At 33.6% G+C, this 17,219-nt stretch overlaps 2 protein-coding genes across 2 annotated transcripts; both read right to left on the minus strand.

Annotated features, from left to right (window-relative positions):
- Positions 1-1,938: 1,938 nt before the first annotated feature.
- On the minus strand, positions 1,939-2,870 carry LOC121244912 (NDR1/HIN1-like protein 12). The gene has a single exon (XM_041143160.1). It carries the CDS (start codon positions 2,761-2,763, stop codon positions 2,161-2,163), a length of 603 nt encoding a protein of 200 aa, XP_040999094.1. The 5' UTR covers positions 2,764-2,870; the 3' UTR covers positions 1,939-2,160.
- Positions 2,871-14,919: 12,049 nt separating this feature from the next.
- On the minus strand, positions 14,920-16,169 carry LOC121245761 (NDR1/HIN1-like protein 12). The gene has a single exon (XM_041143617.1). The coding sequence runs from the start codon at positions 15,735-15,737 to the stop codon at positions 15,135-15,137; it is 603 nt and encodes a 200-aa protein (XP_040999551.1). The 5' UTR covers positions 15,738-16,169; the 3' UTR covers positions 14,920-15,134.
- Positions 16,170-17,219: the final 1,050 nt, after the last annotated feature.

The following is a 17,219-nucleotide window of genomic DNA, read 5'->3' on the forward strand; positions in this document are numbered from 1 at the left end:
TTTATTATATTGTGTGAGAATTTGGGAAAGTTGTTGTGAGATTTGAAAATGTTGAATTGTTTATTATATTTTGTGTGAGAATTTGATAAAGTTGTAATGATGAGATGAGTTGAGTTGATGTGAGTTTTGAATGCAAACCAAATGGGTATAGTTTATCTCTGTTTTTGTGCATTTTTTTTTTCTTTTTTGGAAAGCCATTTTCGGCGAGTAAATTTCGCCGGAAAATCTTTTTTTCGTCGATTTAACTTATTTCCAGCGACAATAACTGTTGGGACTACGTAATAGCGACGATAATTTATAATCGCTGGAAAAAATAGAGCCTTTTGTAGCGATTTTACAAACAATTGCGACGATATATATCACTGCAATTGGTTTTTCTCAACGATTTAATGGCAAACGGAAAGGCTATTTCCGCCAATTTTTGGGACAGTTCCGATGCACAAAAATTGTCGGAAATAGTAGTTTTTTGCAACGATTTTTGCTTATCGCTAAAATTGATAAAAAAAAAAAAAAGACACTTTAATTTCGTCGAAAATGCAGCGAATTAAAAATCGCTAAAAATGCTCAAATCGTTGTGTAGCTCTGGAAAAAACCTGATTTCTTGTAGTGTGCATTCGGACATGAAAATAATTTTGTTGAGCTTCGACATGACCACCTTCACTATCTTTCTACCATGCTTTAAATACTATTTCCCAATAAAGAAAAACCATAACCATTCAATTATGACCATTGACTCAAATTACTCACCCATTAGGATTACTCATCTTTTAACTCTTCTACTTTAAAAGTTTTATATTCTTTCCTGTTAATTTTGATATTTCTTGAAGTATTGAAATTTCTCTTTAATTATCTCAGTTTTAATAAATAATTTTTCAATATATATATCCAAAAGTGCAAATGCTAGATCTTTTAGTGTGCCCGATTTAGTTTTTTTTTTATTTTCAAAACAGAAAAAAATGTTCTCGCATTTTAGATCACTTTTATTATAGAGGTTTTAGGCAATCGATGAATGAAAGTGAGGTAACTATTGCAGCAAATGGCGTGCATATAGAGGTGACTAGTTAGAAAATAATTTATATAGTTCTAGAATGTATAGTCTTATATTTTGCCCATTCAAAACAATTAAAGAAATAAATTAAACCACTAGTTTTATTTTGGAAGCTTTCTTGGTGGATGGTTTTGGGTTCAACTCTTCAAGGAATTGATTCACAAGCAGGTTCTCGAGGCATCTCTGTCATTGGTTAAGTCATTAAAGTAAATATATAACCGTATGAATCCGATTCCTCCTTTATCCACTTAACATATGGAATCAATCAAACTATATATTGCGATATGGCTGATAGATGCGATGCCCATTAATGGGGCTCTCGTACTAAAGTTTCTATGGCTCCCATTTGAAGAACCTTTGTTCTTTAAATGGAATATTTAAACCCAACTTTATGGAACATGGAGTGTAAAACCATATCATCCTTTCTTTTTCACTTAAAATTTAAATGGATATGAAGCAGTACTTTTAGCTATTCACTATAAGAAAATTATTTATTTGTAGCCAACTATTTCCCGTGAAAGTGATTATTTTCTACTAAAATGAGTTTGTTTTCATTGTAAATAGTCATTTTTGCCGCAAATAATCCGTTACAAATACTCGTTTTTCTTGTAGTAATTTCACAAGTATTATTAATCATTTTACGTTTTATATTAATAAATTAAGTAGATATTATAAGGATATTTTGGGTTATTTAGAAATTACAAGACAAATTAATGGTGTTTAATTTGCTGCTCGGAAAGCCATGCAATATCCAAACTTCTGGCTGCTGCCTTCTGGCCATGCCAAATGCATATACAGCCAAATTAGGGCCAAAGCCAGAATCTTAAGCATGAGTTGAGAATGAATGCAGATTAAAATTTAAGGGATTAGGTATGGGAAAGGAGTAGGAGAAAGAAGAGGTAGAAACCTTCTACCATCCTTATAAATTCATATATATGCCTTTTAACTCAGTACTTTTGGACTGAACGACTTTCTTTGATCCATCTCTAGAGCTACAGATTGGATTGCAAAGAAAGTTTTCCAAATGAACAACTAAAACACATACAGATAAATTCATATATCTACCGAAAGTAAATATAGAAAAGAAAATAGAAAGTTGCAAATACAATTTTTCATATATCCACTTTGCATCCAGCTGGAGACCCAAGCAAGGGAACCTGACCAACAAAACCTTTCTTCAGGCCCAACAAGACATCACATTTCACATAAATCCCATAATGCGTAGTCTTTATAGCCCCAACCTTCCATCTAAGCCTCCCCAACAACACCAAACTCAACCCCATGACCCCATCCGCCTCATCCATCACCAACCCATTTGCCACCTCCACCGACACTGGTATTTCCCCACCGCCAAGCACCGGCGACACGGTCACGGTGCGGTGGTGCTTGTGGAAAAACGGAGGCAGCATCACCTGGGGCGTTATTGCTTGGTTTCTATACCATACAGAAACTGAAAGTCTGTCATAGTAAATGGAGATGCGCTTGTTTGGGTTTCTTGTGACGACCGTGAACTGCATGTTGGTGGTGACGAGCGGCGCTGCCGAGTAGTTGAGCTCGTAGATGGCGATGCCGATGATCTTGAACTGAGGGTTGTGGGGGCGGTAGACTAGCCAAAGTGTAAGGGCCGTTGCACCAACTAAGAGGAGAAAGATAGTGATGCATGTGCAGATAACTTTTCGACGGCTTTTGTGTGGGCATTTGTATTCTTCGGTCATTTTGGAGTCGGGTTTTGGGTTTATTCTGGAGGAGGCTCTCCTACCTTCGAAGGTGATGTATATAAGAGTTCAGAGAGAGGAGAAAAGAGTTGAGAAGGAAATGTTGAGGGGAAGAAGAATCAACGGGACAATAGAAGAAAAAAGGAAGGGAAAAGAGTGGAGAGATGGAGAGAGGAAACGAGTTGGTCACTTCTTTCTAAGCAAACAAGTGGGGTCACTATTTTTTTTTTTCCCCCTTTTTCCTCTAAGCAAATGCAAAGGTTATTAATTAAAAAGAAAAAAAAAAAATCTACTAATCGAAATGGCAACCGATTATAAAAGGTAAATTTTAGGATGCTAAGTCTCGTATACTTGTTTGAAAAAGTAAGATTTATTATTAAAAAAATAAATTTTTTTAAGTCCAGATTTATCCCTTTTTTTTTTAAAAAAAACATTTACGGAGCTTACCATGCACTTTAAGATTGCAAATTTACCCAATACTTTGTTCCAAATACGTACGGTATAAGTACTGTACGTACTCAACTCACAAAATTAATGTAGCCCACTCTCGCTAATGACACATATAATACGTGCATGTGTGTGTATATATGTATATGCATACGTCTCGTAAAAAGATGGACTAATCCACGTATGTCTCATCGCATTAGATATAGTATATACTATAATGTCATGTTTAACCCGAAGTGGAGATTGTCACGTACTTGCTTTTATAAGTCATGGAAATTAGCTTGGATAAGACTGACTCCACCTAGGATAAGGATACTCTGATTCACTTTAAATGATGAGTTTTTATCTTACGTAAAATATAAACTATTTTTGTTTTTGGGTCTATTTAATCTTTTAAAAGCAATAATAATGGTAATGACAGTTGGAATAGATGGCTCGTGGCAAGATTATAAGAGAAGTGCTAAGTGGCACTAGTGGATTTGCCAAGTTTAAGAGAGAACTTATTAAGGTTCAACTTATCTTTCTTTTGAAGGATTTTTGTGAGATGATGATATTATTGTATTGAGGATTTGTGTTGTAGTTCTTGTTTAATATAGTTGAAACGGTTCATCCCTGGAGGGCTTGACAGACAATGGGTTTTTTGGTGTTGACCAAGATTTCTTTTTTTTTTTTTTTTTTTTTTTTTTTGAAAAATGCTAAAAATACAATGAAAACGCACACTCCTTTACGTGGTAACGTGGTAGTAATAGGTGTCACTGCATCGTCAGCCTTTTATATTAGTTTTAGAAAAAAAATAAGAGGGGCAAAAATCGGATTACAAACATTTTGCTTTTTTCCTTACTGTCAACTCCTACCCTTCACGTCTTGTCCCATCTATAGAACTCAAATCTCTTGCTTTTTCTCTAAAGCTGGAACATCTTGCTTTTTCTCTGGGTAATGCTTGTTGGGTGGATGTGCTAATTTTTCTTGCGTAAAAATATTTTTTTACCAGGACGAGGGTGGACGTGCAAACAACAGAGGCAGCTTGGTAATGCTTTCTCTTCTCTACCTTTACAGATTACAAACATTTTTTTTAATATCTCACTACAATGTTTTTTTGTATGCAAAATGGTGGTATGATTGATCTATGTGATTTCGAAAACCTGGTTCCTGAAAACCCCTAGATAGATTTATGTGATTTAGAAAGGCAAAGATCGATCTATGTGATTTCAAAAATTTAGGTTTTTAGAAAACTTTAGATCAATCTATGTGATTTCAAAAATTTGAACTTCGAAAATTTTGGTGCCAAATGCTTCTCTAGTTATTGGGCTATAGCAAAGTTGGCTTTCTGATATTGATTTGTTTTCATACAATGGCTTCCTGAATATGTTTTCGAGTTAATGTAACCGTAAAAAAAAACATTTATACTCACGCTTCTTTGTGTATACTCATGCAAATTAAAAGTGTCTAGTAGTATTTCCCAACCATTTTCAATGTCCTTCGTAGTCAAACAATTATAAACAAAATTTTATATCCTACTTTTTATTGCTTCTTACTGTGAGTGTTATCCAGATTTTTCTGGCAACTTCTTAAGAATGTGCCACCAATAAAATTTGTGCGGTGATGTTGGAAAGACGGTAGCAATGGCAATTTGCATTGCCTTATCTTGATCTGTTATTATTGTCAAATGAGCTTAACTTTCCTTGCAATTCAACAAGGATTGAAATAAATATACAAAAATGTCCACATCTTCACTTGATATTAATCTACAGCAAAAAAGAATTAATTGACCATAGTGATTAACCCCTACCAAAGGAGCCAATGGCATCTTATACCCGTTGGTCAAGTAGGTTATGTCGAACGTTATCACACTCGCAAAATATTTATAGGTAGCCTGACTTCAAGCATTGACTAAAAAGACATTCCTTAAATGACCCTCATCATCCACATCCATGTTATAATAAAAATGATTGTTCTTTTGCTACATTCGGATAAAATATTTTTGTTGAGCTTCGACACCACCTTCACTAAGCCGCAATTGTCTCCCTTATGAAGATAATTTCTGCAATCTTTTTTTTTTTTTCCAAATATTAGGTTCTCATAACCACCAACTTGAACTATGAAAGACTTAAAACTTTTACTTGCCTTATATCAGTAGTGCTATCTCCTACATCCAATTATTTTTTTGCAACTGAATCCATCTTTCTATTACATCTAAAAAATCTCACTTTTCTAGGACTCAATGCATGTTTGTGTTCAAGTAAAACAGTAGAAAGTGTATACCTTCCATCGAGACAGAGTTGTATTTATTTTTACTTTACATCCCAATCTCTCGATTAGTCTTGACCAAAGAACAATAGAAGTTATTGATTTAGTCATGTCTTGATGTACACAAACTTCTTTTGGACACACCAAACTCCTAACTTTTAGCATATTTTGTATAATAATATGCTCTAACCTCGTCTTCCGAGGCAAAAGCCGTTCCAACTTTTAGTTCTTCGACCACTTCTTGTGTCCCAACATTACCACCACAGCTATTATCATCGGTACAAGGAACATCTACATTAATCAAATATTATAATTACTAGCTACATATTCAACAACTAATTGCAAGTTCAATATCACATATCTTAGGCTACGTAACCAGAAATATTGGAAGGTAAAAAATTGGACAACAAATTTCAACCACTATTACAAACCTCTACTACTCAAAGCGGCCTCCATGCCAACAGTACACCCAAGTTAATAAATCTGATATCAAACCACCCAAATGGATGAAGCTGAGTGCCCCCACCCAAATTGGCACGATGGAGGTGATGAATAATGTTTTTCAAAACTAAGAAAGTGGGAAAAAAAATTAGGCATATGAAAAAATAATAATCTTACGGTCACTTCTTAACCTTTCGGTTCTCTGAAAAAAAAAGAAAAAAAATATTCCAATTCTTCTTCTGACTAATGAAGCTCAACTTCTATTTGGATGTTGAGATGAATTGAGTTCTTTATAAATAATAGTGAGTTGAGATAGTAGAGTAAGTTTTGTGAGGTCCGTCTAAAATGAATTTAAATGTGTTTGGATGCTAAGATGAATTTAGATATATTTATGAAAAGTTAGAAAAGGTTGTGGGTCTCACGTATAAAGATGTGTTAAGTTGAAAAAGATTGTAAATCTCTCATATAAAGAAGTTTTGAGTTGAAATGAGTTTAAGAATTTAAAAATTAAATATTTAAATATTAGACTTATTTAAAATTTAGACTAAAATGAGTTGATATTATTAATTCATTCTATTCACAGAATTTACTGGTATATATTCGTTTGTCCCTTACCTTTGAATGTTACTTTTCACCTACCAACGAAAGAAAAAAAGGGAAAATAAAAGATTACTTTACCATTGCAGGATGTCGTTTGATTCATCTATAGATGAAAATGTTTACGAAAAACGGGTTCTTTAAGCAATCAAACCTGGAATTCTAGCTTGAGCCTACATGCTGTTATTGCACTTTGTTATTTCATTTGAAGTTGAGCCACTTTACAATCCAAAACATATATTAGGCTTAAAAATTGAAATAAAACCATTGTTGATAGAAGACAAAAAAAATAACCCTAGCAGAAATTAAAACCGAGGCAGCATAAAATGTTAAGAAAAAAGTGCAGGAAAAAAAAAAAAAAAAAAAACTACAGAATATATCACTAGTAAAGCCATTGTCGGTAGACGACCAAAAATTAGCACCAACAAAAATTGAAACAAGGCTAGGGGTGTAAAGAAAATCGAGAAACTAGTGAACCGGTCAAGTCCGATATCGGTTCCAATTTCATAAATCCGGTTGAAAATCGGATCGGTACATAAATATATTATTATTATTATATATTTAACATATTTTTATATGATTTTTATATTATATATAATTTTTTATATTATATTATACATATTATATGCTAAATGTTAATTAACATTACGTGAAATTTTAAAATCTTATTATTCATGTGTAATAATATAATAATATAAAATTAATATAATATAAAATTAATTTTATAAATCTTAATATAACATTTGAGATAATATATAAATTAATCTTATAAATCTTAATATAACATTTGACATAAAATATAAATTTTAAGTTTATAATATAAAATTTATATAACATAAAATTTTAATCTTAAACATGAACATTAATATTATGTTATTAATATAAACCTATTTTTGATATATATATATATAATGGATAAATACATTTTATGGCGTAATAAATTATAATATATATTATTTTTTATAAATACATATTTACACATTTGATCATATATACTTATACAAAAAATTAATAGCCTAACTTATATAGACTATAGTAGTATAGTTAAATTTAATATTATACTAGTATGCGTTAATTATTATAAAATAATATATGTATACTATAATATAAATAAACTAAAAGTTTTAGTATTTGTAACCATCATATTATCACTAACATATATAATCAAATAATAAATTAGACACTATTATAATAACATGAAATTAGATACTCTAGTATGGAAATAAATAAACATCACTACAGCAGAAAAACTGGACCGAACCTAATCGAAATTGATAAATCCAGAAGTTCTAGTTTCATTGATGAATCGGTCCGGTACCGATTCTCCAATTCTCAGAACCGGTGTATATCGGTTCGGTTCTAAAATATGATCAAATCGAGCTGAACCTGACCGGTTACACCTCTTATAGAGGTAGAAAAAAAGTGAAAAAAAAAAAAAAAAGAAACACTAGCAATGTAATGTTGGGAATTGAAATGGGAGAAGAAAACATACACTAGTCCCTTTGTAATGCTTATGGTCGGTCACTTAGTGAAGTTAGCTGAAATGATGGAAAGCGAAATGGAATAATAATAAAAATGTTTGGATGAGAAAACTAGACGGCTGGAGTTTGTCCAGTTTCTCTCATTTCTTTTTTTAATAAATAATGATGTGGCAATGACATGTGTCACTGCTACGTCAGCACGTAACCAAGACTGCATTTTTGTCAAGTTGAGTAACAGGACTCTTTATTTTTTGGATGGATATGTATCCCACCATAAACGCGCAAGGTTGAGAGCCTCCCCTCGGTGCTCAGTCAGAACTCATGATCATTGTCTCTATCATCTGATAGGTGGAAACCCAAATTTTAAGAAGTAGTGAAACATTTAAGAGGGAGAAAGGGACTTGTGAGAATGAGATTGAAATATGTAGAAGAACATATTAATATGGCCACCGAAAAACACTCCTCTGTTTCAAGAGTTCAACTCACCACAATAAACTCCTCACCTATAGGATTTTTAGAATCAAGATAGTGGATATGTAATCTATTTGAATTTTGAATCTTACGATATAGCTATAAAGTAGGATAGCTGTTATTTTCATACTCTATTTAAAATCCTTGTATTACACAACTCAAATACAAAGGAAATTGAAAGCATAGCTTATTTCTACATGGTATCACAGAGCCCGACAAAGACCAACGTTTGATCCCAAATGGCCTCCTCCTTATCATCCACCTATAATACTGCAACTACCCCGCCCACCCCTCCATCCCTCTCAAATTTACCATTGTCTATCAGTATCAAACTAAATCATTATGCCAACTATCACGTTTGGAAAGCTCAAACCCTAGCATACTTCTATGGCCAAGCTATTTTTGGCTATCTTGATGGCACTGTAAAGCCCCCTCCCAAAGAAATTGATGCCCCTCATCCCCACCTCAAGTGCTATTGTTAAAATTCCAGCTTTCTTAAATTCTCACATAAAATAAAATAAATAATTAAACTTTTTCAAATCTCAAAACAAAAATAATATTAAAAATATATATTCTGAAAATATTTTATTCAACTATTAACTTAAATCTCAACTTATCTCATCTTATCTCATCTGTGAAAACAAACAAGGCCTTAAATGGCAATGCATGTTACTTATACTAATGTGTGTGTGTGTGTGTGTGAGAGAGAGAGAGAGAGAGAGAGAGAGAAGTGGACGTGTATTTTTAACAAACGGATTTTAATCCAACTAGGTAGTAGCCCATTTTAGAAAGATCTCGGAAAAAAGAAAAATATATGTCCATTATCCTACGGTTTAGCATAAGCAGAAGCAGAAGCAGTTTAGTGGGCACTCCTCCTCATATGGAAGGGTACTAGAGTTGCACAAAAATATGAAAACTTTTTTATTTATAAACTTAAGAGAATTACTTCGTCTATGAGCTCTACGTCGTGTCATTTCCATCTAATCAACCATCTCCAGTCAGTCGACCTCTGATCGATATGTCTCCTAATCTTGACACATGATCTACCATTCCAAAGGGAATGGTAGTTGAGTCTACCACAATGAGATTTGATTACAAATCTCAGGAAGTTAACAAATAATTCAACATATAGGTCAAAGATGTATACATAACAGTAAAAGCATGAATACATACATGATCAAAAATAAGCTTGACGTGACTTAACATTTAACATGGCATAAACTGACATGACTTGAACTTCAGCATAGACTGAACTGAAACTAAACTTGGCATGACACGAACTTAACTGAGACTTAACTTGACATGACATGAACTTGAATGTGAACTAACTTGGACATGAACTTAAACATGAATGTGAACATAAATTGAACTTGAGCTGAAACTAAATATGAACTTAACGTAAATTGAAACATGAACTAAACATAAAATTGAAATATGATTGAACGTGAATTGAGTTGAACATGAACTTAAACATGAACGTTGTTATAGTATGTGGCTCATATTCAGTGGAACACGTATATAAAGAAAGCAGGCTAATCCACTTGATGTATCCTATGGTTTGTACAAGACTAGATTTGGCACAAGCAATCAGTGTGATGAGCAAGTTTCTATCAAATCCGGGACGATAGCATTAGGATGTAGTTAAGTGGATCTTCAGATACTTGAAGGGTACTACAAACTGTGGCATCATGTTTAGCAGACAGTGGGGTATTATTGGAATTTTCTAATACCTCTTGTATTGCTAGGGTTTAGTCTAAATAAATACATATGATGTAATCCTAATTTGATACTTAGTGAAAATTCAACCCTCGCTCCTCTGAATGTAGGCACATTGCCGAACCACTTTAAATTATGTGCGTTTTTTCTTGTTTTATCTTTTTCATACTATTCATCATAATTGCCGCACGTAGCACAACAAACTTGAACATAAACTGAACTTGAACTGAAACTGAATATGAACTGAACGTGAACTTGAAATATGACAGAACGTGAACTTGAAAAGTGAATCGAACGTGTACTTGAGCTTTAATAACATGAACTTGAATTTGAACTGAATAATATGAGCATGAACGTGAAATACATGAACTTGAAATCTTGTTCAATAAACTGAACTTGAGTATGAACTTGAACATGAAGGTGAACATGAAATCTGACAATCAAAATGATTTTGCCAATTATTTCTTCAGAAATAGTGAACAATCAAAATGATTTCGCCTAACATATTTCGTCATAGATACTCAAACAATCAAAATAATTACACCATGAGTATTTTAAATGAGATACCCTAACAATCAGAATGATTTCGCTAGGAGTACCTAGTAATACTCTGATAATCAGAATGATTATGTCAGGAGCATTTGAGTAGCAATATTTTAACAATCAAAATGATTACGCCATAAGTACCTCGGTGAATTATAAATGGAGATGCTCCGACAATCATAATGATTACATTATGAGTATCCTTGGCATGACTGACTGAGAAAATATTGTTTTAGAGATACTCTATACTCTAGACATGATGTGACGTGAAGCGAAATGACAGATAACTTGACATACGTAACATAACATATACGTGCCGTATACATGACTTGACGTAACATGACATATACATCACTTGACTTAACATGAAACAAATAAATAATACATAACATGGAATAACATGTAACATCTAAAATTACACGATATGGCATAACGTGTAACACACAACATTACGTGACATGGCATAACGTGTTATAGATAACATTACATGACATGAAATAACATGTAACAGATAGCATTATAGGACATGGCATAACGTGTAACAGATAGCTATTTCATGACAAAATATAATATGTTTTACAAATGAATATTTCATGACAGAATATAATATATGTAACAGATAAACGTGTAGTAACATGGCATGGCATGATATATATGATAACATAAGTACATAACCAATAGTTCCTTTACAGCACAAATAGACAGTAATCTGACAATAAGTTAGAAGCTAACTTATAGTGATCATCGCATTACGGGGTTTAAGCACGAAATACAAGAAACTGTAAGTAGGGATTCTAAAAGTTATAAAATTTATCACTAACAGTTAGAGACATGAAAAATGCAGACTTAGAGTAAAATTATCATTTTACCCTCTACATAAGGGAAAATGACCATTTTTCCTCTAACTTAAGGATTTCACATTCTAACTCCAAAAATCACCAAAATTTATATTCCTCATGTAAATCTTGTCCTAAACTCAAATATTAACTGAGAAAAATTTAAAACCAAACACAACTATGAAAAAATCATAGGGCCGAAACTTCCAACTCCAAAATTCATGATCAAACCGACATATTGAAACAAATGTCCTCTTATCTTAAGCTTAAAAATATGGTTAAAACATCCAACAAAAATATACTTCTCATAGACACAAAACGTTTTAGAAAAAGAACCAAATTTTTTAACTAAAATACAAACCCTTGAATCTCAAGGTTTGACCTATTTCAAAACATCTCCAAGGACTCCAAAAATCTAAAACTTTCTTCAAACATGTTCATAACACATTCCTAAGAACTAAAATACTTTGAATCAACACATAAGAGTCACCCAAAATCACAAAATCTCACTTAAAGTACTCGGCTCCAACACTTGCCAAAAACAGAATTTTTTTCTCAATCTTGCTTTGATCAAACACTCGATTCGAGGCAAACCATTATGAGATCTTCATACCAAAACATCATATGGTTTAAAAATGTGTCCTAAAGTAGATCCAAGCATAAACTTAAAATCACATGGCTAAAAATAAACCAAAACATGGATCTAGCCAAAATTCATATCTCTGAAACTAATACAAAAAATCTTCAAATTAACATCCTAATATGTATATAAAAGGTTTAAGATTATCGGATAAAAATATCAAATCTATTGGAGTAAGATTAAGTCGCAAAAGATCCAAACTTTCTTAAAACAAAAAATATTTTTCCTCTTCCAGTTTCTAAGTTTCTAGATCTGAGAAAATATTTCATCAAAAGCTTTATTAATGCAACTAATCTCCACCCAAAATTCATATAAACATGTTAAAAACCCTCCATAAAAATTTCGGTCCAAGATTTTTCCATTATCTTGGTAAAAAACTCCAACATACAACACACTATCCAGATTCTCGCCTAGATTGACATTTCCAAGGTTATAACAACTTTTGAACAATTAAATGGCTATGTAGTAAAAAAAAAAAAGGTACCTATGAAAACTAGACTAAAAAAAGAACAACTTTCATGAAGGAATCATTGTGAGAAAATATATACAAGGGTTCCAAAAATGGAGTGCCAAAAGGCTCATAAATTTGCCCAAGAGAGCTTCTAGGTGTTCTCTCCAAGAACGGAAATGAAAATTGGTAAAGTGAGTGAAAGACTTGCACGCCTTATACACTTCTAAAAATTGAAGTATGGGCTTGAGTGACACATTGATGGATGGTGATTAGGTCACAAAAATGTACAAATAGTAAGTGATTTTCAGCCAAGGAAAGTTCCAAGAGAAGGGTGGTGGTGAGGTGGCCTTTGGCCTTCACATCGTCACGATTTTGGGGTTGTCATGAGCAGTGGATGGTCAGCCTTGAGTGGGTGGAACTTTCTCAGAAAATTTTGCTAAGGTGGCCAAAATTCGTGGGCCTAATGGGCCTTAAACAAGTGGGCTTTATTTTAGGATTTAAAGAGGGTTTGGTTAGGGTTTGAAATGCTATCAAGCCTAAATCCAATTTTTTATTTGGCCCAATCAAATTTTCAAGGTTTAAAGGATTGAATAATGATGTCATAACATGGATTTGAATAATTAATAGCATGTGGAAGTGATTTAATCAAGTGATTAAACACAATGCTAGAAATCAGATCAATTAGGGTTTGGAGGCCAACTTTAGGGTTTGGGGAAACCGTTTAGGGTTTCGGTTTCATCCAAACTTTTAGAGTTTCAATTAAATTCTAAATATTTAGGGTTTCACTAGGGTTGAGACCCTCATTGGTTTGGCACAATTTGGTTAGTTGGATGGAATAGCGTTTTGGTTAGGTGGCATGATCTCACACCTTGATTTCCTTCACATTTCCATCTCATGGTTTCTCTTAGTACCAAGTGTCCAATACTATTCACCAAGTATGGTTAAGATCTTGCCAAATGTCCAAATAAAATTACTCTAACCTACTTTGGACATTCCACACTGTGATTTTGAAAATACTACACTAAGTGCTACTATTGAGGTTACTATTCACTCCGAGAAAAGGAAAAATTAACTTTGCACTGAAAAATCTTAAACATACACACTCAACTAACCGTGTAATTCGTTTATCAAAATTTAACCTCGAAGTCCCTCAAAATATTAAAAAACGCATTTTGAACAAGTGTTTCATCCGAAAACTGAAAATGAGATTATTGAACCATAAAATCCTAAATATTCCTCTGAGTCTAATGGTTTAGACAATATCACATTCTAACATTTATAACTATCTTAAATAAATAAAATCATGTTTCTGATACCATAGTGAGTTTTAACATTGACTATGCTGACAGACTAAAACTAACACAATTGGTCGATTTGTGAAAACTTAAAGAGTTTCTAGGAGGTTTCTAAAGCCTATAGAAATTCCACCATTGAATTTCTAGTATGCTATTACACAAAACAATTAAAGAAATAAATTAAACACTAGCTTTTATTTTGGAAACTTTCTTGGAGGATGGTTTTGGGTTCTACAAGCAGGTTCCCAAGGCATCTCCATGTCATTAGTTAAATCATAAAGGTCCCATTTGCATTGAGAAGTTATCTCAATTTATCTCATCTTATCATTACAATTTTTTTCAGATTTTTACATGAAATATAATAAACAATTTAATTTTTACAAATCCCAAAACAATAATAATATTAAAAAAATAATATTTTAACAATATTTTATTTAATTTTTAACTTTCATCTCAATTCATCTCATCACAACTCTCAATCCAAACGGAGCCTAAAGTAATTATATAACCGTATGAATCCGATTCCTCCTTTATCCACTTAACATGTGGAATCAATCAACTATATATTGCGATGTGGCTGATAGATGCGATGCCCATTAATGGGGCTCTCGTACTAAAGTTTCTATGGCTCCCATTTGAAGAACCTTTGTTCTTTAAATGGAATATTTAAACCCAACTTTATGGAACAAACCATATCATCCTTTCTTTTTCACTTAAAATTTAAATGGATATGGAGTGGTATTTTTAGCGAATAATTCACATTTGTCAAGTATTTACGTTTTATATTAATAAATTAAATAGATATTATAAGGATGTTTTGGGTTATTTAGAAATTACAAGAAAAATTAATGGTGTTTAATTCGCTGCTCGGAAAGCCATGCAATATTATCCAAATGTGTATACAGCCAAAGCCAGAATATCTTAAGCATGAATTGAGAATGAATGCAGATTAAAATTAAAGGGATTAGGTATGGGAAATTAGGAGTAGGAGAAAGAAGAGGTAGAAACCTTCTACCATCCTTATAAATTCATATATATGCCTTTTAACTTAGTACTTTGGGACTGAACAACTTTCTTTGATCTATCTCTAGAGCTACAGATTGGATTGCAAAGAAAGTTTTCCAAACGAACAACTAAAACACATACATATATGTTTGCCAAAAGTAAATATAGAAAAATAAAATAGAAAGTTGCAAATACAATTTTTCATATATCTACTTTGCATCCTGGAGATCCAAGCAAGGGAACCTGACCGACAAAACCTTTCTTCAAGTCCAACAACACATCACATTTCACATAAATCCCATAATGCGCAGTCTTTATAGCCCCAACCAGCTTCCATCTCAGCCTCCCCATCAACACCAAACTCAACCCCATGACCCCATACGCCTCATCCATCACCAACCCATTTGCTACCTCCACCGACGTCGGTATTTCCCCACCGCAAACTACCGGTGACACTGTCACGATGCGGTGGTGCTTGTGGAAAAACGGAGCCAGCATCACCTTGGGCGTTATGGCTTGGTTTCTATACCATACAGAAACTGAAAGACTGTCGTAGTAAATGGAGATGCGCTTGTTTGGGTTTCTTGTGACGACCGTGAACTGCATGTTGGTGGTGACGAGCGGCGCTGCCGAGAAGTTAAGCTCGTTGATGGTGGTGCCGATGACCTTGAACTGAGGGTTGTGGGGGCGGTAGACTAGCCAAAGTGTAAGGGCCGTCGCACCAACTAATAGGAAAAAGATAGTGATGCATCTGCAAATAACTTTTCGTCGGCCTTTGTGTGAGCATTTGCATTCTTCGGTCATTTTGGAGTGGGGTTTTGGGTTTATGCAGGAGGAGGCTCTTCTGCCTTCGAAGGTGATGTATATAAGAGTTCAGAGAGAGGAAGAAAGAGTTGAGAAGGAAATGTTGAGGGGAAGAAGAATCAACGGGAGAATAGAAGGAAAAAAGGAAGGGAAAAGAGCGTAGAGTTGGAGAAGGGAAACGAGTTGGTCACTTCTTTCTAAGCAAACAAGTGGGGTCAATATTTTTTTTTTTTTTTCCTTTTTTCCTCTAAGCAAATGCAAAGGATATTAATTAAAAAGGAAAAAAAAATCTACCGGGTTGGACAAGGATCCCACGTAAATACAACCTACTAATCGAAATGGCAACCGATTATAAAAGGTAAATTTTTCTGTAAAACATAGACTCAAAATCATCTCCTATAAGACAAGAGGGCTTCCCTCGTCCTTCCTACCCTTCCTTCCTTCCTCCCTTGGTCTCTTTCCTATTTTCCTCAATTGTCGATAGCTTTTCTTTTTCCGTATATATTCTCTACCTTGGTAATGTTTCAATTCATTGCGCGCTTTCCAACCACTCACAATTCACTAGGGGGGCATTCCCATCCACCGCTCACCCACGGCTGTCCCATAGGGAAATTCAAACACATGGTAGAAATTAACAAAATTATAAAATACCAAAAAAATAACAAAATACCACAAAAAATACCATCGAATCGAAAACAATGAACAAACCAACAAAGATACAAAATACAAATACAACACAATACACATTGTCTACGAAAGGGAGAGATGGTCTGATAGACTAAGAAGAGGAGTCGAGGAGGAGAATGAGAAGAAGAGGATGTGATCCATGCCTCCATGGTGACTATAAGAGGGAAAGAGGGCAACGACGTAGAGAGCGAGAGAGAAAAGAGAGAGAGTGAGGGGAGAAGATTGAAGAGATAAGAGACTGCAGGGGGAAGGGGGAAAGGGGAATTAGGGTTAACTTAACCCCCCCGAAAAAAGATGACGTTTCGATGTTTGGTTTTTAAAAAGACATTATTCGTTACAAAAACGACGTCATCTTGGTAACAAATATAATATATATTTTTTGGGCCGGGGTGCAGAGTTTAGGGTGCTGAGGGGGGCGGGCTTGGACTATTGATTTAGGAGTGAATGAGCACATAGCGCGAGATAAAGTTGGGTTTGTGAAATATTTTCTTATTGCAGCTGGGACTTGTGACATCAAGGTAGGAAATAGAGCTAGTGTGAAGGTGCTGTGAGTTGGTACCTACAAGCTAGACTTGTAAAGCGATCACACTTTATTGCTCCATGATGTGCTATATGCTTATGAATTTCGACGAAACTTACTTTCGTAGTTACTTTAGTTGGACTTAGTTTTCATATTTTGTTTGAAAACAATTGTATTTCTATGTGTTTTAGTAACGTTTTTTACGGTTATGTTTTTCTCTTAGACAGTTTTATGATAATGAATTTGGATTATTTAAATGTGAATAAATTTACTGC

The sequence above is a fragment of the Juglans microcarpa x Juglans regia genome, chromosome 1S (assembly GCF_004785595.1).
Source record: "Juglans microcarpa x Juglans regia isolate MS1-56 chromosome 1S, Jm3101_v1.0, whole genome shotgun sequence".
NCBI lineage: Eukaryota > Viridiplantae > Streptophyta > Magnoliopsida > Fagales > Juglandaceae > Juglans > Juglans microcarpa x Juglans regia.